Raw genomic sequence first — 21,452 nt, 5'->3', positions numbered from 1 at the left:
TCTCAGACATTTTGGAGAAGTTTTAGAAAGTAGGCCAGGTGCCATCAACTCAGATGGCACGTTTGCACCACATGGCTGCTACGGCTCACGTGACATTTCTCAATTGGCAAGCACGATTTATATGTCTTTGCTGTACAATTTTAAATAAGCTGATAGCACATTGACCTATCTAACTATCTATCTATCTATCTATCTATCTATCTATCTATCTATCTATCTATCTATCTATCTATCTATCTATCTATCTATCTATCTATCTATCTATCTATCTATCTATCTATCTATCTATCTATCTATCGAACGATCTATGCTAGCTAGCTAACTTTTTATCCATCTATCTATCTATCTATCTATCTATCTATCTATCTATCTATCTATCTATCTATCTATCTATCTATCTATCTATCTATCTATCTATCTATCTATCTATCGAACGATCTATGCTAGCTAGCTAACTTTTTATCTATCTATCTATCTATCTATCTATCTATCTATCTATCTATCTATCTATCTATCTATCTATCTATCTATCTATCTATCTATCTATCTATCTATCTATCTATCTATCTATCTATCTATCTATCTATCTATCTATCTATCTATCTATCGCTAGCTTGATTGCTAGCTCTCTCGCTAGCTAGATTATTGCAGCTAGCTTGATTGCTAGTATTACGATACTTCTATTCCAGTATATCCAGTGTCTATTATTCTTCCCAAAGAATTTTTCCCAATTGTCAGACATGGATGTCGTCAATGAGCGAAAGAATCCAAACGTTCAGGTCCGTGGACATCTCATAACTGCGGACTGGGCGGCTCATTTGACTTGATTTCCGGTAATTGAACAGGCGGCCGGTGGACAGATTTGAATAGACAGGCCGTGTCTTTGTCCACACCCACTGGGCTTGCAATAGTCTCTCCACAGTGCTGCAATCAGGCCCGGTCACTGCAGGGACATTCTAATGGAGAAGCATGGCTCAGGGCGCCGCACGCTGTATAATTGGGCCCGTGGTGTTTAGGAACAATAAAAACTGACATTTCTAATGGCTGTTTTTTTTTTTTTTTTTTTACGGTTATCTCCAGCACCTAACTTCAGCTAATTGCTTTGAATAAAATGCCAGTGGTGTCTTTGCAACGTTAGCAGACACTTTTATATCATATTAATATATTACTATGCTAGCTAGTTGTTTGTTGCTTTTTGACAGCAGTCATTTTGGAATAACATTATACGATTGAATTAGGGTGACCACAACGGCGACTCCCGATTTTGAGCGTTCTGACTGGAGTCTTGACAGATTTCGCCAGCCATTGTTTTTTTTTCCTGATTTTCCATAGGTCGCATCCCAACGTCCTGTTTTTTTTTTTTTTTTTTAGCTAGTTATCTTTTTACTTTCTGACAACAGTCATTTTGAAATAACGCTAGTCAGTAGAATTAGGTTTTAATGGCGAATCCCGATTTTGAGCCTTGTGTAAATAGTTAGGACGGATTTTGCAAACCCCAGTGTTTTTTCCTAATTTTATGACGGTAGCATCTTCCCGACCATTGACCCCAAAAAAACACTATTCAGGAGGATTAGGGGGACCAGACGTCCCTTTTTAACGGGGACAGTCTGGATTTCGAGTCTAGAATCTTGAGTCATGACAGATTTTGCCAGCCCCATTGTTTTATCTCAATTTCTCGCAGTTAGCTAGTTATTTTAGCTAGTTAGCTTTGTTGCTTTTTGACAAAAACTCATTTAAAAAAAAAAAAAAAGCACGGTAGGATTAAGGTGAGCTGACGTCCTGTTTTAACGGGAATAGTCCTGATTTTGATTTTGGTATCATGATGGATTTGGCCAGCCCCATTATTTTTATACCGATTTTATTTAGGTCGCATCCGAACGTCCCGTTTTATTACTCGAGCAGGTCAAATTGATTGGGCAATGCACAGTCGTCATAACGAACCTATTAATAAGAAATTTAAAGTGTTCTATGACAAAAAATTAGTACGGGACACCGTGATGCTTTTGCACTTGAATATCACACTGTTAGAATCTAATATTGGCTTGTGCCTACTTACGAATAAATTAAGGTTACATTGCCTCCAAAAACAACGGAATTTTATTATAAATCAAAGACACCCGTATTTTGTTAGGCTAAATAATCGAAATGGGCCATTAAACGAGGGCCAAGAAATATGCCTATGAACCTTTTTATTGAATAGTTCTTCGTCCCACAACGTCAGGGGAATAAATTCCTTTCCTCGGGTAAATACAGTATAAAGTGGTTTATTGTCAAACGTGGCACGATTTCATAAAAAATCTGAAGTCGGTCTTGGGGGGGAATATAGTTATTAAAAGTCACACCTGGCTGACATGTCACCTCGCACTTCAGAATAGTCGTCTAAATGTAAATGCTATACTTTCATCTCAGTCACGTGAAATTAGGGAATAAAATGCGGGAAGGTGCGTACAAAGTAAGGTTCCCTCCAATATGCCTGTTTTTTTTTTATATGCTGATATATGTAAATGACAGAAAAAGGCTATGATGATACTGCTGACTGAAATATTTCAAAGGTTGACTGAATGATACATAATAATAATAATAGTAATGGAACTCTACTACCAGCTCAGTCACCGAGTGGTAAAATTTCCGCCACCCTGAAGACAATAAAAACGGGGGCCATTATATCAACAAATATTATTATACTACAATCCGGATGTTTTTGGATAGTGCGAGGAAGCAAAATAACCCGGAGAAAAGCCGCATGAGCACGGGGAGAAGACGCAAACTCCAAACGGGAACCCCTGGGCCGGGATTGGAACCTTCAACTTCAAAACTATTACGCAGGCTTGCCAAGCTCTCGTACGCCGCGCCGTGTCTGGAAAACCATCGAACACAAATGAGCGCGTGTCCCTACAATAAAACCCGACTAATTTACACGGTTGTCCCGCTGGAGCCCGGCAGCTCTTTCAGGCAGTAAATGACTGATCCCGAAACCGTGAATGCATCACGCTACATCGCCCGTCCTCCTTCTCGCTCGCTCGCTGAGAGTGCCAACACATGAATCCTGCCAAGTGGAGAAGTGTGACTCTAAATCTGAATGCCCGAGTGCGTGTGTGTGTGTGTGTGTGTGTGTGTGTGTGTGTGTGTGTGTCCCGATGCAACATTGGCAGTAATGTGTCTAATGGAAGATAAGCAACACTCTCCCAGACAATAATTCCCAGCAAAGCTTTTCCCTCAACATTAGCAAGCAGAGTGGGACGGAGGGAATAACGATTCCCCCGTCCATTGCCTGGAACATGTACGTGCACACACGCGCGCACTCCGGTTTTTGAATCACAGTGAGGACATCCCAATGACACAATGCATTTCCTAGCCCCTAATCCGAGGAAAAACCAGGGGCAAATGCACATACGTACACACACGTGGGGGGGTTTCTATCATAGTGGGGACATTGCATGAATGCATTTCCAAGCCTCGCAACAGGCTGCCAAACGTTTTCCCTAATCCAATTGAAATGTATAATCTTGAAGCAAGCGTTGAGCCTCAAAAACAAGTCTGAATTCGTGGGGTCCACCAAAATGCTCCCTACAAGTCCAAGTGGTCCCAAAAAATACCATAAAAGTAAGAATTTGGTCCCCAAATAACCTTAACCTAAACTTGAAGTCCAACCTTAACCATAACCATAACTCAATTCAAACATATACACTAAAATCATTTTTTGACCCTCAAAAAGCAGTCTGAAAAACTGATGCCCGCACTTCTCCCATTGACATAATGCATTTCCTAGCCCCTAATCCTAGGAAAAACCAGGGGCAAATGCACACACGTACACACACGTGGGGGTTTTTCTATCATAGTGGGGACATTGCATGAATGCATTTCCAAGCCTCGCAACAGGCTGCCAAACGTTTTCCCTAATCCAATTGAAATGTATAATCTTGAAGCAAGCGTTGAGCCTCAAAAAGAAGTCTGAATTCGCGGGGTCCACCAAAATGCTCCCTACATGTCCAAGTGGTCCCTAAAAATACTATGAAACCAAGAATTTGGTCCCCAAATAACCTTAACACAAACTTGAAGTTCAACCCTAACCATAACCAATTCAAATGTATACTCTAAAATCAAGTTGTGAGCCTCAAAAAGCAGTCTGAAAAAGTGATGCCCGCACTTCTCCAAAATGTCCTCATAGATCGGTAGAAAACTCCAATCAGTTCTACGCGGCTCTACTTTTGAGGACATCCATGCATTTCCTGGTCCCTAACCTTAACCATCCCAAAAGATTACTTAACCTCAACCAAAATCCAATTGGAATGTGTACTCTTAAAGCAAGTGTTGACCTTCAAAAAGAGGTCTGAATTTGTGGGATCCACCAAAATGGTCCCCACAAGTCCAAGAGGTCCCCACAAAGGAGGTAAAACCCAGAATTTGGTCCCCACTATGTAGCAAAAACCAAGGGCACATGCACACACCTCCACTTTTGAGGACATCCATGGACATAATCCATTTCCTAGGCCCTAACCCTAACCTTAACCATCCCAAATAATTGCCTAACCCTAACCTCAAGCCTACACTCTAAAATCAAATTTTCACACTCAACACGAGCTCTGAACTTGTGAAGACCGTCCTAAATGTCCTCACTTCTCCAAAATGTCCTCACTATGTCGCTCAAACACTCAAAGTGGTTCTCAAGTATAACCGTACAGAAACGCACACACACAGTCCACAGAGCTTCAAGTTTCAGAGATGATTTTCAGTCTTGGAGGGTTCCCTGAAAGCAAGTGCAGCTTTGGATCACCAATCTGAGAGACGCCTGCAATCATTTCTCGTCCAAACTACATCACCACATACGCTCCCTCTCCCACAAACACACACACGAGTGAAGGGCATTTGCAGCATAAGGCCCTCTGAAGAAGAAGACACAGGAAGAGTCCTTGACTGAGCCTCCAGCTTGTTTGTGCTGCTTTTAAAGGGGAGCGTTCTGATTGAAGGGGAGGCGAGGAGAAAAAAAAAAGAGAGAGAGATTCCGGGTTTTATTACCCACAACAGGAGGATATTGAGCGAGGGAGGGGGCGGGCAGAGACCCCGCACTGCTGCCGCCATGAATTCATGAAGGGTACCAAATTAACAAGCAGAAAAAGTGTCTTTTTGACAGTTGCGGTACCATTCGTTGCAATAATAATATCTCATTTCAAACTAAACGAGATTAATCCGTTCCGGAGTTGGAATCTTAAGGCGAAACCGTCGAATGGCGGACAGTAGAAACCTACGTATGGTAATTACCTAATGTGTGTAAAACCTCAGGGAAAAACATCAAACTTGTATATAGTCTTTAGCATATCGGCATTTTAGTGACATTGTGACGCAAACCAATAGCAGACTAGCATCTTAAGACGTCGAGATGCCGGAAAAAAGCAGACCAGGTTTAGACAACCTACTGTAGAACATTTGATAAGAAACAAACAGGAAGGAAGACAACTAGGTTCCTTTTGTCGCGAGGAGAGCAAGAAGGAACCTGACCTTTTCAGATGTCCTTCTGTTCTGGTTCTACTTCCTTTCCGCTTCTCATTTATTCGTTGTCCCTAGGTACAAAAGACATCGCTGCCCTAAAGGGGCAGCTTCGACAACAACGCAAACAAGACACTCGGAAGCTGAAATTTCACCCAGATGGTTACTTAATTATCACACTATCCGAAGCGCACCATCCCTTGGCTAAAATACCGCCAGAATTATATGGAAGAAAATGACCCAAAAATGGTCAAAGTAATGCACAAAATTTCCTGTATTCCGATTGCGTTCCAGGGAGGAGTTAGATGTAAGAAAACAGTTGTTCACGTAATTGCGTACGAAAAAGCCGACAGCGTGTAATGTTTATTTAGTGCTACTGGGACGTGTGCCCATATTAATGGATCTAGCGGAGCGTATGCTTGTCGTTGTAATGACTTGGTGATGCTCCAGCACAAACCTGCACTACTTTACGCCCCTGCGGAAAGGAAGAGGGAGCAGGGAGGAGAGGGGCCATGCCAAGATACACACACACACACATTCGCGCGGGCGAGAAAATCCGGCAAGCCGCCGCTGAATGTTTGCCAGCGTTGCGTCGGCCATTATTAAATGTTTAACAGTTGAGCGGAATGCTTGTCATTTTGTTCCCATTTTATCTTCGTTTCTCAGACGTGGCTTTTTTGGAAGGTAATGAATAATCTGCAGCACTGTGCCTGAGAATTTCGAAGAAATTTGGACCAAAAGTAAGCAGAAGAGCATCTGAAGGAAAACTACACTCTCGAAAAAAAAAATAAAAATAAAGACCATGCATGTTAATATATCAAGCCATGGTTTAGACTAGTCCTTTTCAAATTGTGTGTGTGTGTGTGTGCGTGTGGGGGGGTGCTGTTTATCATTCAGTGCCATGGATGAGAATTCTCATCTTTTAAAATAGTAGTAACAATAATAAATAATAAATATTTCGTCAAATACATTTTTTATGGAGGGTAGCTGACACCCTTGACTAATGTTTACCTAATATAAGCACTGTAGTGATTACTGTGACCACTGGATGGCAGTGTTTCCACACTTACAACACAGCTATTACCTACATCAATTCTAAATAAAGAATGGAAGTCAATTTTTCATACGGCCACAATATTCTGTTGGCCTCGAAAGGCGAGTGAAAATGCTAAATATACTGGCCCTCTATAGGTTTCCTTTTCCAATAACACTGAAAGAGCGTTTTTTTCAGATTTAGAACAAGCTGTAACCGGCACTAACCCTTTAAAAATGTATCATTTGTTTAATCTTGATTGAAAAGGCTTTTTTCTTTTATTAATGTCAATAAGGTTCCCATTTTGGGTTTACTGCATTTGAATGTGTTTTCTTCCTCCCAAAATCCGATGCAGGCTAAAGTTCTTTGACGCAAAATTAGCACGGATGTGATTGATTATGCATGCCTGTTTGTCAATATTTACGGTGACCAATCCACGGGCGTACCCAAACTCTGGCCCACGGCACATTGAAAACCGATAGACGGATGAGTTAGCGCCAAGACCAAAGTGGTTTTGAAACGTCATTAGAAAACAAAGTGAGACCTTCGGGTGGCTCGTCTGACTCGGCTTCCCTTGAGAAGTTTCCAACGCCTTCCGGCTCATTTAGCCTTCGCTCGTTAATTAAGACAATTGATTGGCTGGAATAATGGGCCGGCTGGATAAGCATACCCTAATGAGACGGTAATTGAAAAGTATCAGCGACCGGAACGGCCCGGCGGCAGATAAAGGCGGGGACGCCGTCGCAATGGCCACAGCGAACGTTTGGCTTTCCTTCGCCATTTATTTCTCCTCCTTCTTCACTTTTACCGCGACCGGTCGGGTGCCAGCGTGTGAGGAAAAGACGAGGATAAATGATCATCCAAATAGGCTCGGAAAGCGCAATATCATCCGTCACGACCTGTCGGGGAACAAATGTGTGCGTACGTGCGTGTGTGTGTGTGTGTGTATTCTTCACTCCAAGTCTTATTATTCTCTTCAGTTATACAGCACAACCTGCAGTCAAGTATCATGAAGTCTTTTCAATCCTAAAGACATATTTTTATGTTTACGTACAAAAAAAACATGAAAATGAAGCCTCATTAAGCAGTTGTGATATTTTTTCGGTCCTCTAGATGGCGTCGTGGTTGGAAGATGTTATGGAACTAGAATATATTTCCACTGCAGTCGGCGTTATCGTATAGAGGAGTAAAATAAATATCAGTGCTTCATAAGGCTTCATTTTTCCATTGATAACATACACTTAATCCAGTGCTTCTCAAATAGTGTGTGTGTGTGTGTGTGTGTGTGTGTGGGGGGGGGGGGGGGGGGGGGAAGTGTAATTGCAATAAAATCTGAATTTTCATTTTTATTTATTTTTTTTTTTTTTAGCTTCGGGCACTTTGTACTTATTTTATTATTTTTTTCAGTTTTAGTCTAAGCTGTAACCTGTATAAACGCTGTAAGAAATTATTGTGGAACGTTGATTTATTTTGCTTTTTTCTTTAGTTAATGTTATAAAGGATCCAGGTTTAGGGAAACAGTCCTTGTATAATTTTGATCGATAATAATCGTATTTATAGTCAGTGCATCGAGTGTGTGTGTGTGTGTGTGTGTGTGTGTGTGGGGGGGGGGTTCTCATTGGTTGGCGGGGGCTTGGCAAAAATATAATAGAGAAGCACTGAGTTAATCCCAGGTATTAAATTTAGTTAATTAATATTCTAATGTAATCTTTAGGTACTACCAAAAGAAGATTAATACCCCCAAAATGGATTACTTTAGATGAGTACTAAAGTAATCGATCTATGTAGTACTTATTTACCTTCCAAAATACCTAAAGTAATTAATTACTTTAATGAATAAGAATTGATTCGAGAGTAATTGATTACTTTAACTTACTGCCAAAAGTAATCAATCACTTTAGTACTTTATTACTTACTAACATAACTAAAGTAATTGATTAATGTATAATGATTGATTACTTTAGTATGTACAACCTAAAGTCATGGATTACTTTGGGACTTAATTCATTTAGAATTTTAGAATGGGAGAAATTGAAAAAATATATATTATAGTATATATAATCCAATCTACCCTACTTCTACTTTTTTTTTTTTTTTACAGCAATAGTAGGACAAAACTAAAGCAAATGCACATCCATTTCCCGCATTGTGCCAAAATAGCTCCAGCAACGAGGATATTATTCACTTTGAAAGCAGGGTTCCTTTATGTTATGGATGCAGCGGGGCCCCTTGAGATATTACTCACATCACTGCCAACCATGAATACAATAGATATTTTTAACCCGAGCGCAAAAACAAATCATTTAAAGAGCGTTCTCAACTTAAAACGGACTTCTACAAGAAAAAAACTAATGTAAAGGCAACTGCCAACACTTAAGATCATCATAAGATTTGTGGGCTAAATCCTGCTCCTAGGTCATAAAAATGGGAAATGTGTTATACATTAACTTCAATTCATTTGAAATTGACCGTGAAGGTAATTGAGCAATTTTATGTTTACGCTTCAGCTACAACGTTTATCCTTGAGTGGGATGAAACCAATCCGAGATATGTTAAGCAAAAAGCAGAGCCACACTGGACAGAAAAACGCAAGCTAACAATAGTATTCATTCTAAATACAGTGGGCCCCTGTGTAACGACATTAATCCGTTCCGCGGTTGGTAACATAAGGTAAATTCGTCGTGTGACCTATGTTAAATAGCTAATGCGTTTAGAACCCCGGGTAAAAGCATCAAAATTGTACATACATATTCAAAATTGATACCAAAACAGTATCGCAAGTGCTACGTATATGTTATATACACGTATACAATCAGAGAACATCATAAATAAAAAATATAAAAAGGATTTATTTACCTTTGAGTGGCACTTGTTATGCCCATATTCCCAAGTGAGGTTAGCCTAGGCTAGGCTAGGCTAGCTTCTATTTCTTGATTATCTCCAGCATAAAAATCCTCTTCTTGCTTCTCTCTTTAACATCACTAGCAATCTTGGGACCCATGGCTAACCCATTCAACTTTGAATATACGCAGTAAAATGCACTAGAAATACAGTTTTGTAACCACTCACAATCAATCAAAGCTTTACCGTTCCGCCATTTTGAAACGAGTGAGGCCGACCGATAGCAGGCCACCATCTCCGTGAGGAAACGCCGACCAATTGCAGACCAGCATTGCAGTGACATGTTGCATGGACGCATTAACGGCAACGCAAAATAAGTGCAATTACCTAAAAACGCCTGCAGATACAGACGAAACAACACAAATACAGCCAAACCCCTAGGGTCATGACGGTTGATTTGGTCGCATAACTGGCAAAATGTCCTAAAGAGGGGATGAAAAAACTCAGTATTACGTGAAAACAACGTAAATCAGGGACGTTGTAACACGGGGGTCCACTGAACAACTTATACACACTCATGGGCCAGATTTCACAGAGAGAGAACGTGTGTGTCACCGACAGTGACTCCCTCCTCACTACAAAATGTAATACCAACAGCGGCCAGAGGTGGCGCCAAAAAATAAAACAAAGATCATAAACAAAGATTAAGACAAACAAAGCACAAATGAACAGTTCCAAAACATCATTATTTCGAGTGCGGCGCATGCGATCCGGTTCCGGTTAATCCACGGATCGGTACCGGGTCGCGCACCTCTGCCAATAGATAACTAGTCAATAGATAAGTAGGGAAACATAGCAGAACCTATGGAGGAATACTTAACATTCTGCGCTAACGCATAAAACACGCCAAATATCAAATTCACATTTACTCACAGAAACGATTCTGATTTCGGTCGTTTTTACCCGTCCATGCTAACAGGGATCGTTGAGACAACGTTGTTATCGGAATTCCGACTTCATAAACGTGCACGGGGATATTTTTACTATCTGCGGTAGTTAAAAAGGTGTCAACACTGACGCGGAAGAGCAAAGGAGAAGCTCCGAAACCGGAGGGGAGGACGTTCAGGCAGAGCGCTACTGACGCTGAATACTAACTTCCATCTCGCGTCAGCTCTGCCTGACGAAGACGAGGGCCGCCGCCGCGCCCGGGCAGAACAACAACAAAAACGCTGTCCGGGCGTTTACCCGACGCGCACGTCTCACGCACGCAAGCCAAGAATTCGTCCACCTTCTGACAAGTAGACATTACTTAGGAAGAATGCAAATGATCTTTCCCTGTTCGAAAAACACTATAAGAGCAGCAAGCCATTTATGGCCAAAAATAACCAAATTCTACATAAATATTACATTATAATATATAATAATAATAAATAATATTTCATCTGGCAGGACAGGGGGCTAGAAAGTTAAAGATTTCAAACCCACTCTGTTAGCGATGTGAAAATGAAGCCCCGCGACGCATTTGTGATATTTTTTGGTCCTCTAGATGGCACTCTTGGTTTGAAGATGCAGCGGAAATCGAATGCATGTCCGTTGCAGGAGCCTTTACCTTTAAACCGAGCGCCCCATCTAGAGGAGTAAAATGTAAGCACAAGTGCTTCATGAGGCTTCATTTTTCCCATCACTGACATAGATTTAATCCGGGGTGCATTCAAGTTAAATTTAACTAAGAATCAAGTACCTAATTAAGTTGTAAAGTAATCTTTAGTCCTGAACAAATTGAATACTTTAGATAAGTGCTAAAGTAATCATTTAGTACTGAATGTAATCGAATACTTCTGTATTTATTCACCCACTAAAGTACCTATGATTACTTTAATGAATAACAACTGATTTCTTTAGTACTGAATGTAATCGATTACTTCTGTATTTATTCACCCACTAAAGTACCCATGATTACTTTAATGAATAACAACTGATTTCTTTAGTACTGAATGTAATCGATTACTTCTGTATTTATTCACCCACTAAAGTACCTAAGATTACTTTAATGAATAACAACTGATTTCTTTATTGTTACCTAAAGTAATCTATTACTTAAGCGCAGGTATGTCAGATATTTAGCCACATTGTAGTTATGTTTTGTCAGAGAGCCGTTACGACTGTGAAGATGGCATTTACACATTTTTAAATTGAGGCCACTAAAAACTATTCAAAAGGGGTATTTATAAATAAAAAAAACTGTAAAAGTGGAAGACAACTTGAACACGTTGTATTTTAGCCAGAAACTTGGAAGTCATAATTAGCATTTCGCGGGCCACATAAATTGATGTGGAGGGCCGGATCTGGCCCCCGGGCCTTGAGTTTGACACCCATGCTTTAGTACTGAAGTAATCTTTTAGTACCGCAAGTACTTTTGAAGTACTTCTTTTAGCAGCGCAAGGATACTTCACTGAGAAAATTGAGCATTCTTACCTTGGAGCCGTTAAATTAATCGATTAATCGACAACTAACCGATTAATAAATTTAAAATATTCAATAATCGTTTAAATATATTTTCAACTAAAAATCTGTCTTCAGGCTCTCAAAAGTAATGAGTCAAAACAGACCGATGATGTTTTGTGCGATTCAAAAGGTGAGATTTTACTTTGAAAAACAATGACATAATCAGTACCTCAATCAGTTTCCATGACTCTTAATTTCTGCGATAATTGTCATTTTTTTTTACCCGGCAATAAGAAACAACCAATAATTGGTTAGTAAAAAGTAATTTGGTGCGGGAAAAAAAAGGGATTTATGGGAAACAAACATTTACATTCATTGGCGGAACAGTCGAGAGGAGAATTTGAAAACATTCCCGACAGCGGGACGTTTGAGCTAGCTTTTTTTTTTTTTTTTAAATCTCAAAAGCCGCCCTCATCACTCAAGGCGTGGGAGCGAGCCGTCGCGCGCCGGCAACACCTACCGCGTCCGCTGATGTGGTTCTCCGCGTGTCCGTGTCCGGCGTGCCTGGTGGAGACGCACAGCCCCACGTAGTGCAAAGTCCCCAGCAGCACCCCGAAGGTTCCCATGGCGCTTCTTCTCGTGTCAGCCTCCTCGTCCCGCGGCTCGCACGGGGCGGCTCGGTTCCCCCGATGTTCTTCTCTCCACCTCCTGCTGCGTAAAATCCACGGGGAGGAGGAGGGAGGGGGGGGGGCGGAGAGAGACGCGACTCCGCTGCCGCAATCGCCTTCCTCGAGCGTCGGGCAGAGGCTGAGTGAGCTCCGCCTGCCCGGAGCCGGGCTCTATTTGATGCGGAAGGAGACGTCACTGGATGCTGGCTGGGGCTTGGCTGAGGGGGAGTGTCAGCATTAGGGAGAATTACGTTTATTAATAGAGGGAGAAAAAAAAAAAAAAAACAGGTTCCCTCGAGGAAATACTTGGGAGCAACTTGAAAATGATGTCGTGGTTTTGTTCGTCATTAAGCCGCAGCGTCCAAATTACGGCCCGGGGGCCATTTGTGGCCCGCCGTTCATTTTTTAAATGCCTGATTACCGTATTTTCCACACTATAAGGTGCGCCTAAAAGCCTTATTTTTTGTAAAAAGCTGATGGTGCGCCTTATAATCGGGCGCGCCTTATATATGGATCGATATTGAGATCGGGATTGGTAGATGGGGAATGAAGTGATAAAGTAAGCTTTACACTTGAACAAGTTTGCTCATATTCACATTGAGTAATTATGCTATTGAGAGTTATTATTTGAGTTATTATTGTTATTACTTTGAGTATTACTATATTGTGATTGAAAACGTTTGAAAATATGTCATTGATTGAGGGTGCGCCTTATAATCCGGTGCGCTTTATAGTGCGGAAAATACAGTATATATAAAATGTTAACTTTTTACAGCACCTCTGGTACATATTTATATTAAAAAATATATCTTTACAAAGCTAAAGGAGTGTCTAAAAATGTTTTTAAAAGAGTTACCGTATTTTCCGGACTATAAGCCACGTTGGAATACTGTATAAGCCGCAGTAGCAAAAATAACTTTTTTTTGTCACAGATAAGCCGCACCGGACTATAAATCGCAGGTCATAACATCAGATATTTGCGCAGAAAGATGGTATGTTGTGATTGAAAACGTTTGAAAATATGTCATTAATTGAGGGTGCGCCTTATAATCCGGTGCGCTTTATAGTGCGGAAAATACGGTATGTATAAAATGTTAACTTTTTACAGCACCTCTGGTACATATTTATATTAAAAAATATATCTTTACAAAGCTAAAGGAGTAACTAAAAAAGTTTTTGAAAGAGTTACCGTATTTTCCGGACTATAAGCCACATTGGAATACTGTATAAGCTCCAGTAGCAAAAATAAAAAACATTTTGTCACAGATAAGCCGCGCTGGACTATAAATCGCAGGTCATAACATCAGATATTTGCGCAGAAAGATGGTATATGGTTATAATATGGTTATAAGTTTTTCTTGTTTGTTCTTTAAGACATTTTTTATAATTTATCTTCAACAGACTGAACAAGCGTACGTTTCGCAGTAATATACGAATAGAAAATGGACAGACGGATGAATATTTCTAACATAACATCGACAGAATACAGCAGAGTTAAATAACAGTACAAACTCTAAATTCATTTTCAATCAAATTTTCATGTCAAACTTTTATACGCGAATTTATTCAATTTAGACGTTTTTATATTTTGGATTCCAACTCTTATTGACCACGGCCATTGATTCACATCTCAGTTCAATTTCAGAGTTTTTCCTTCAATTGACACTTTCAACAGATACACATTTGCTTTACCGCTTGATTCTCTCCTGGTGGCTAGCAAAAAAACAAAAACAAACAAAAAAAACAAACAAACAGATAAGACGCACTGGACTATAGGCTGCAGGTCTCAAATCATGAGAAAAAAGTTGCGGCTTATAGTCCAAAAAATACCGTACTCCCCTGAATTTCTAAATGTGCCAAGTAAATGCCTGTAATGCTCAGGTCACATTACTCATTATTTGGTGGAATTACTTCAAAAAAAAAAAAAAGAAAAGCGCTATTAATTATGACATTGGTCATAATTGCCATAAAAAGCCATCGTCTTGATAGTTTGCTCTTCCACACTGTCACAAACAGCACATTGTTTAGACACAATTCCATTGACTGGAAGATCAAGCTTTCACGATGCTAAGTCAACGGTGTCAAACTCATTTTTCTCGGGGGCCATTTTGGAGCCGCGGCTTCCCTCACTGGGCCAATAAAACACGGAAACAAAAGTCCATTTTAACTGGACTTACTACAATACTGTCAGAATAATTGTAAAAATAGTCATAGATTTGCTATGAAAAATAAATATAACAGCTTGCAACGAAGAGATGCTTTGCTATAATAAATATAACTGCTTGCAATGAAGAAATGCTTTGCTATGATAAAAATAACTCCTTGCAATGAAGAAATGCTATATATTTAATAAATATAACCGCTGGCTTTGCGATGAGAATAGATGCACTTGAAATGAAACAATGTGTGCTATGAGAAGGTTGCTGTTTGGAGCGTCGCCATGTGTCACTTTGCTTGTTATCTACAAAATATCCTGCCACATCATAAACACACATAAAAAGACACGCGTGCAAGGTTCCAGCCATGTTGTTTTTTGGGTGAGAACCTTGATGTAAATCAGGGAGTTCTAAAATCAAGTAAAAAGAAAGGATTCGGCGCGGCTGCTTCGTTAGAATTGACCTTGTGCAGTCCTTCTCCGTTCTCCTCATGCATTAGTAAGAAAAAAATGCTTTCTCTTCTTTTTTGTGTATAGTTTCTCAAGAAATGTCCAACAGGTGAACCTGACAAGTACACAACAAATTGTTGACTTAGTGGTTTTGAAATCAGAAGTAAAGCATAACAGGTTTATTGTTGAGGTTACTGTAACAAAAAAAACAAACAAAAAAATCTTGCAAAAGCTCAACTTTATTATTTATTAAACATGACAAGTTCAAATTTTGAAGCTCACTTTAGCCTGGTTAGTGGAAATTTCCATGATTTGCTTAAAATGACGGGGCCGAATTTGGCCCCCGGGCCTTGAGTTTCACACCTGTGTGCTATGTGCTGGTCTTCACGGGAAATGGAGGCAAAAGAAAACCGCTTTTGTCGAACGCCGCCACCGTAATCAGCGACAACAGAAACGCTAACACAATATTGCTCAAAAATTATGTGAATGCTGAGGGGTTGAAATTTTCATCTTTGCTGCCTTCCCAAAGTTGCTGTCCGTGGTCCTGAAGAAATGGACTACTGGATTTGATAAGATTACTATCTAAATTGTTGGGACATTGTGTAGAATGTTGAAAAAAAACAACAACAAAAAAAAAAGACTTGGAAAAATTCAACCTATAGTGAATTAGATACAAGAGAAAGCCACGATATTTCATGTTGAAACTTTATTGTTTTTAGCAAAAATGCACTTGTTTTGAACTTCACTTCTGTTGTAACACATGCTCGGCATTTTTATGAAATTTTCTTCCTCTGTGCACAAAAAAGGTAACCAGCCTCAGCTTGCCCAAATCCATTTTTTTGCACAGTCTGCCGGGTCAAAATAATTAACCCAAACCTTCACTACACAGCGAACAGATTCAGGGAAAAAAAAAAAAAACTGCTTTCTTTCTTCCTTCTGTTGACATTTTGGCTCAGCTTTCCCAAAGTTGTTTTTGGGGAATTTGCAATTTCCACTCGAGGATAAGAAAACAACATGATATCACTCGGACGGACAATTTTCAGCATCGGCAAATGTTGGGGTCCTCGTTTCAAATCCTTGGTTTTTGAGACCGTTTCCTGTCTGGGCATTGCAGCGCGTTTGGAAACACAATTATCCGCCCTTCCCTCGGCTGTGAAATTGCCGTTGAACACGATGCGCTCGTAATCACTGATAAGAGATGCGCGATGGCTTCCTCTGCCAATACAATATGCAAATTGCCTCCTTTTGTTCTACTCATGTATTACTGATGCTGTTTTTTGTTACGCGCGCAAGGATAAGCGATTGTTTCCATCCTGTGACTCCACACTTTATATTCCTGTATTTGTAAAGTCAATCGGGTATTAGCAGCCAGAGGAGTTGCTTACAGCAGCTTTTGTGAACCAAGGTTGTACCACAATATTTTCATGAAAAGAAGCAAGCAGACCGAACCGACGTCCGAATTCACCCGTGTTCACAAACATTAAAATGGGACTGATTCTGTGTTGGGAATTTTTCAAGCGCTCCAGTTTGTATTGTTTACTTACCCGTGTTATTTTATTTTGAAATATCTGCTTTTACTCTGGAAATCTGTGCTGTATTTCCTGTTTGTCATTCGGCGCTTACCATGTTCATGTTAACCAAGGTTGTTACCTTCTTGGTTTCGAGAAAAGAACGAGCAGACTGAGCCAACGTTTGAGTCCATCCTCGCTCACACGCAAGGGGCGTTAAGGAGACATTTATTTTGCGGTAAGAATTATGTTCAGTTATATCTTACTCCGAAAATGTGTGCTATATTTCCATTTGCTGTTTTTTACCTTCCCAAAATTGATTGGCTGTCTCACGTCACGTTTCCTGTCCCGTCGCACCAAACACGTCCTCTAGATGTCGCCCTTTCACGCAAACGTGACTGCCATTCAAATTCGGCGCTGGTTACATCTTCCACCAAGTCAATCTGAAGCAAGCATTATTTATTTTGCCAAACAACGGAGAACCGCGACATAAGAATGAAAGATCCACATGCGGCCCCGGAACCGCAGGTTGCGCACCCCTGGTTCAGAGTCCTCAATTCAGCTAACATGCTAGCTAGCTAAAACATGCCAACCCCATAGAGAAAAGCCAAAAATCTTAATCTCAAAACTAGGAGATGGACACGGTTTTGGTTTTTGTGCATTGGTGGACATGTCAGAGATCTGAACATGCCCGGAATAGCACCGGATGTGGTTTTGAAATAACTGGGGGGGCTTTGCAATTTGAAATGACATTTATGCCCTCCTTGCAAAACAGCTGCCGGTACAGTTTTGTTGTTCCCATCTGTGCAAGCTTAATTAGAATCCTTGACAAAGTCACACTCTCTGTGCTATTCTTTAGAGAACAAGCTATCAGGGTTTTATGAGCAAATGTTTTATTAGAAAATATTTCCAACATATCAAAACAAAAGTTTAAAAAAAAAAAGACAATCCAGGTGATAAAAATCTATTGGATTTTGAATTTTTTTTTTAGGCATTTTCCATACTAACTTTACCAATTTTTTGATAGTTTACACACAATGAAATTAAAAAAATAAAATAAAAATCAGGCCAGTTTATTGAGAATTCTTCTCCACGGATGCCAAAGTAAGAGTATCGTGTGCCTCGGCTTAATTTCACAGAATATTTTATTGCCAATTTATTGCTAATTTTATACATTTGGCCTTGCTGAATATGAAAATAACTTTTACACCCGTTTATCTAAAAAATGAGAGAGAGGCGGTATTTTACAAACAATAGATGCATGCCATTTTATTATGGCCACAATCGATCCCAACGCAACAAAACGGTGTCAATTCTATGAAGGAAATGTACATACGTTAAAAGTTTTCTAAGAGGTCCATGATCCTCTTGCGTTCTGCCTCTTTGAACTCTTCGCTCTTGCCATCCCCGATGCTCTCTGCGTACTCTGCAAAAGAACGCGCAGGCAGGTGAGACGCTTTGGATGACATTCAGCCGCTGCAGGAAGGATCGAAGAAACAGTCAAACGTCATTTTTGGAGCGTTTTGTTTTGCTTTTGCATCAAACAATGAATAAAGCGCCCAGGGCATTGTTTGAAGGAAAATGTGGCATTTGACAGAAGCACTAGGCTGAATATGCATTCGTTAAATATATATATATATATATATATATATATATATATATATATATATGTTGCAGCTTTTCCTACAAAATTCGGTTCTTTTGTCAACTACAAGTCCCACAATGCATAGCAAGAACTTTGCATAATAGGAATCATGCTAAGCCACTCAATGAAGTCATTGAAAAGCTTACAAAAGTCATAAGCTGCCCTCTAGCGCCCCCCCCGGTTTTGGGGTCCCAATGCAAAAAATTCTAATGCACTCTGTTTGCTAATTGCGGTTGAAATGATTAACGCAAAAATTGTAGGAAATGCATTATAAAACCGTGTTTTCAATATGTCTAAAATTGACAATATTTGCAATTTTGAATGGCAGTAAATGAGCCCGACATGGGCTAAATTGGGGCTAAAATGGGCTCGACCTCCTGTCCAAAATCAACATGTTCTACACAATCTATGCAATACTATAGCCTCCTAATGTTTTTTTTTTGTATTCTCTTTTTGTATTCTTTTCCTTTGATATCAAATATATAAAATTGCATTATTAATGTTCAATCCATAATGGCCTTTTTTCTGTCAGAGTTCAAAATGTCCAAGTGCATTTGAATGTGCCATACGTCTCGTCCTCATGTCAGCAGCGACCTGAGATTTGGATGTGCCAAGCGAATTGCAACGCAGCCAGCGCTCCGAGGAAAACAAATCAAAATAAAAGTTGCGTTGGCGTCTATGCATTATTTGGTGCATTTATTTTGAAGTTGGCGGCGTGTTCCGTAATACTTTTGCGGCGCTTGACACGCGCACGACTCCTATCATTCGTCCCCCGACAGTGAATGCACCGTGGCGTCCCGGATGAAATCTTAACGAAACCTGGCGCTCTTGAAAACAAATGAAGCGTCGTTCCAAAACCATTTAGGGCAGTTGAACATCCACACGGCAGACAGCGACGCGGAAGTGCTTATAGCGAGCCTTGATACGTAAAAGCATTTGGGTTATCGCGGGATCTGAAAGCACAACGTGGCCTGAAACAAGTCCTGTTGGGCGTGAGGAGTGAGAATGCACATGTTCTCCATTGTGTGTGACTGCTGAGCAAAAAGAGAAGGTTGCAGCAGCTGCAGCCTCAGTGGGGTCTCCGCTATCATCTGAGACTGGAATTACACATCATGCCCCAGGTAGAAAAAAAAAAAAAGCGAAAAGGATTAAGTGAACTTGAAGACTTGGCAGCATTTTTCCATGACAACTAAGTGGGATTTTTAGAATGTTTGATGGCTTATCGGTCAGTGAATGTGCAAATAAGTGAACCTGACAGCGAAGTGGGCTGCTAAAAAATGGACGAAATAAAAACGTGCAAAGCAGCCGCGTCCATTTTGCGGAAGTTTCTCCAGCTATAAACGACATCAATTAGCCATGTAAACACAAAGATTAATGCCTTGTCAATGTTTCCTCAGAATCCTTTCTTTAGGTCACTGCTACAAAACTATTCCGTTGCCACGGCAACAGACAGGGTACAATACAGGCTAGGAAGCAAAACAGCAGCGGTTTCATGATTAAAAAAAAAAAAAGTTTGAATAAATGTACATAAGTTATACCATATTTACTCTTATTGCATTGCAAAGCATTTATTTAGCAGTACAACCTTGAAGGAAAGGAGACACCGTGACCTGACCACAGGACAGAACGGTCTATGGATAATCTCTCTCTCTCTCTCTCCCTCTCTCTCTCTCTCTCTCTCTCTCTCTCTCTCTATATATATATATATATATATATATATATGTATACAATTAATTATGGTTGCCGTTGTCCTTTCTAAGGTTTCATCTCCTTTGTTTTGCTTTGCCGTGAATCTATTGCCTCCAATCCAAGTTTCTAACGTCATTCTCTCGGAAAATCCTTGATGCAACAAAAATGTGTCTGTATGTGCATTTCAAGTACACAGCCTTCATGAGCTACACACCTCAAGCCTCCTCAAACAATAAACCTCCACTGCCTTTCATTTACTGAGCTAAAACCATTTGGAGCAACAAACACATTTCACACACATTCAGGAAGTACTTAACCTTCTGCGGTTTTCCATGGACTGAGTGAGGCCAGGAAAACCCACAGCGCATGACAAACTTGAATTTCTTTAAACTACACATTTGTCTGATGGGTATAGAAACGAGTTACGTTCCCGATGGACGTTCTTCAGCTGTATTTGTAAGCGGTTTGCATATAGGTATGAAAGGAGGTATGAATACTCAGGCAATGCAAATGGGCAGAGGAGCGTGAAGTTGGACGGAAAGTACGTAACGTGCTTGTAAATGACCTTGACAACGGGGACCAGATTCAGAGTAACAACGAGTCAATCATTTACAACCCCCTTCTCCACCCATCTATCATGTGACCCCTACTGTACGGATGCCCCATTAGCACAAATACACCCCAGTATCAGCGGCGGAAGACAAACCGGATGCGTTAGCATCAGTAGCAGAAAGATATACTACACACAAAATGTGCTAGATACGAAAATTGACTTAAAGGCGACATTGTTCATATCTCACAATGTTTTTACGGACAAGAGTGTCTGTATAAATACAGTAGCATACTGTTTTACAGTAGTTTAGATTACTTCAAAAAATCTACCAGCGGCAGAAAGGTGTACCGCACAGAAAATGCACGAAATGCAAAATCTTTTGGCCAATGTTGGTAAATCAAAAGTTTGCGAATAGTCGAGTGTCTGTTCGCACAACATGCGGTTTCTGTGAGGTTTAATAATGTAAAAGGAAAGAAGTGTGACAGCCGTCAAAGACGTGTTGGCATATGAATTATGCAGACGCGGCAGAAAAAAAAAGTGTCTTGATTCAAAGACGCAATGAGAGGGAAATGCAACACATTTCCCCGCACAACGGCGACCGGAGCGTGGCCACGCTGTTGGCGCCGGCCGGCATGTGTGACGGATGGCTCTATCTACCCCGCTACACGCTGGAGGGCCAGAAGGGGTGTGAGTGGAGCCTCTTCAGCTTTATCACACAATGATAGAGGAACGACAGATGACACACTGGAAAAAAAACAAACAGAGCTGCTGGCTCCGGGCCCGATTCCATTTCTCTTTCGCACGCCGCGGTCTGTTGATTGGTGAGCCGAGAATAGTCGCAATTGTGGAAGGGCGGCGAGAAGACAAGTCACTTTCTTCGTAAAACAAAGACTGTCTTTTTCTGAGCGGCGTTTCCATGCCCGTACATATTTCACCGGGTGTTTTTTTTACCCGCTAGGGGGGGCGTTGACTAATGTGTGA

The 21,452-nt window shown here is 40.5% G+C and overlaps 2 protein-coding genes and 1 long non-coding RNA gene across 3 annotated transcripts in view; 1 reads left to right on the top strand and 2 right to left on the bottom strand.

Moving 5' to 3' along the window:
• Nucleotides 1-12,592, bottom strand: part of vstm2la (V-set and transmembrane domain containing 2 like a) — a 35,955-nt gene extending 23,363 nt beyond the window's left edge. The window contains exon 1 of the mRNA XM_088407425.1: nucleotides 12,324-12,592. Within this exon, the coding sequence (XP_088263551.1) occupies nucleotides 12,324-12,429 (106 nt within the window). The 5' untranslated portion in view covers nucleotides 12,430-12,592. The remainder of the gene's footprint in view (nucleotides 1-12,323) is intronic.
• LOC148428326 (uncharacterized) overlaps nucleotides 1-21,452 on the top strand; it is a 54,056-nt gene that overhangs the window by 14,041 nt on the left and 18,563 nt on the right. The window lies entirely within an intron of this gene.
• Nucleotides 15,553-21,452, bottom strand: part of ctnnbl1 (catenin, beta like 1) — a 33,812-nt gene continuing 27,912 nt past the window's right edge. The window contains exon 16 of the mRNA XM_088407424.1: nucleotides 15,553-18,010. Coding sequence (XP_088263550.1) covers nucleotides 17,922-18,010 — 89 coding nt within the window. The 3' untranslated portion in view covers nucleotides 15,553-17,921. The remainder of the gene's footprint in view (nucleotides 18,011-21,452) is intronic.

This window comes from Hippichthys cyanospilos, chromosome 2 (assembly GCF_059441005.1).
Source record: "Hippichthys cyanospilos isolate Australia breed blue-spotted pipefish chromosome 2, RoL_Hcya_1.0, whole genome shotgun sequence".
Taxonomy (NCBI): domain Eukaryota; kingdom Metazoa; phylum Chordata; class Actinopteri; order Syngnathiformes; family Syngnathidae; genus Hippichthys; species Hippichthys cyanospilos.
Note: the sequence above shows the minus strand (reverse complement) of the source record. Positions and strands in the feature narration are given on the sequence as shown.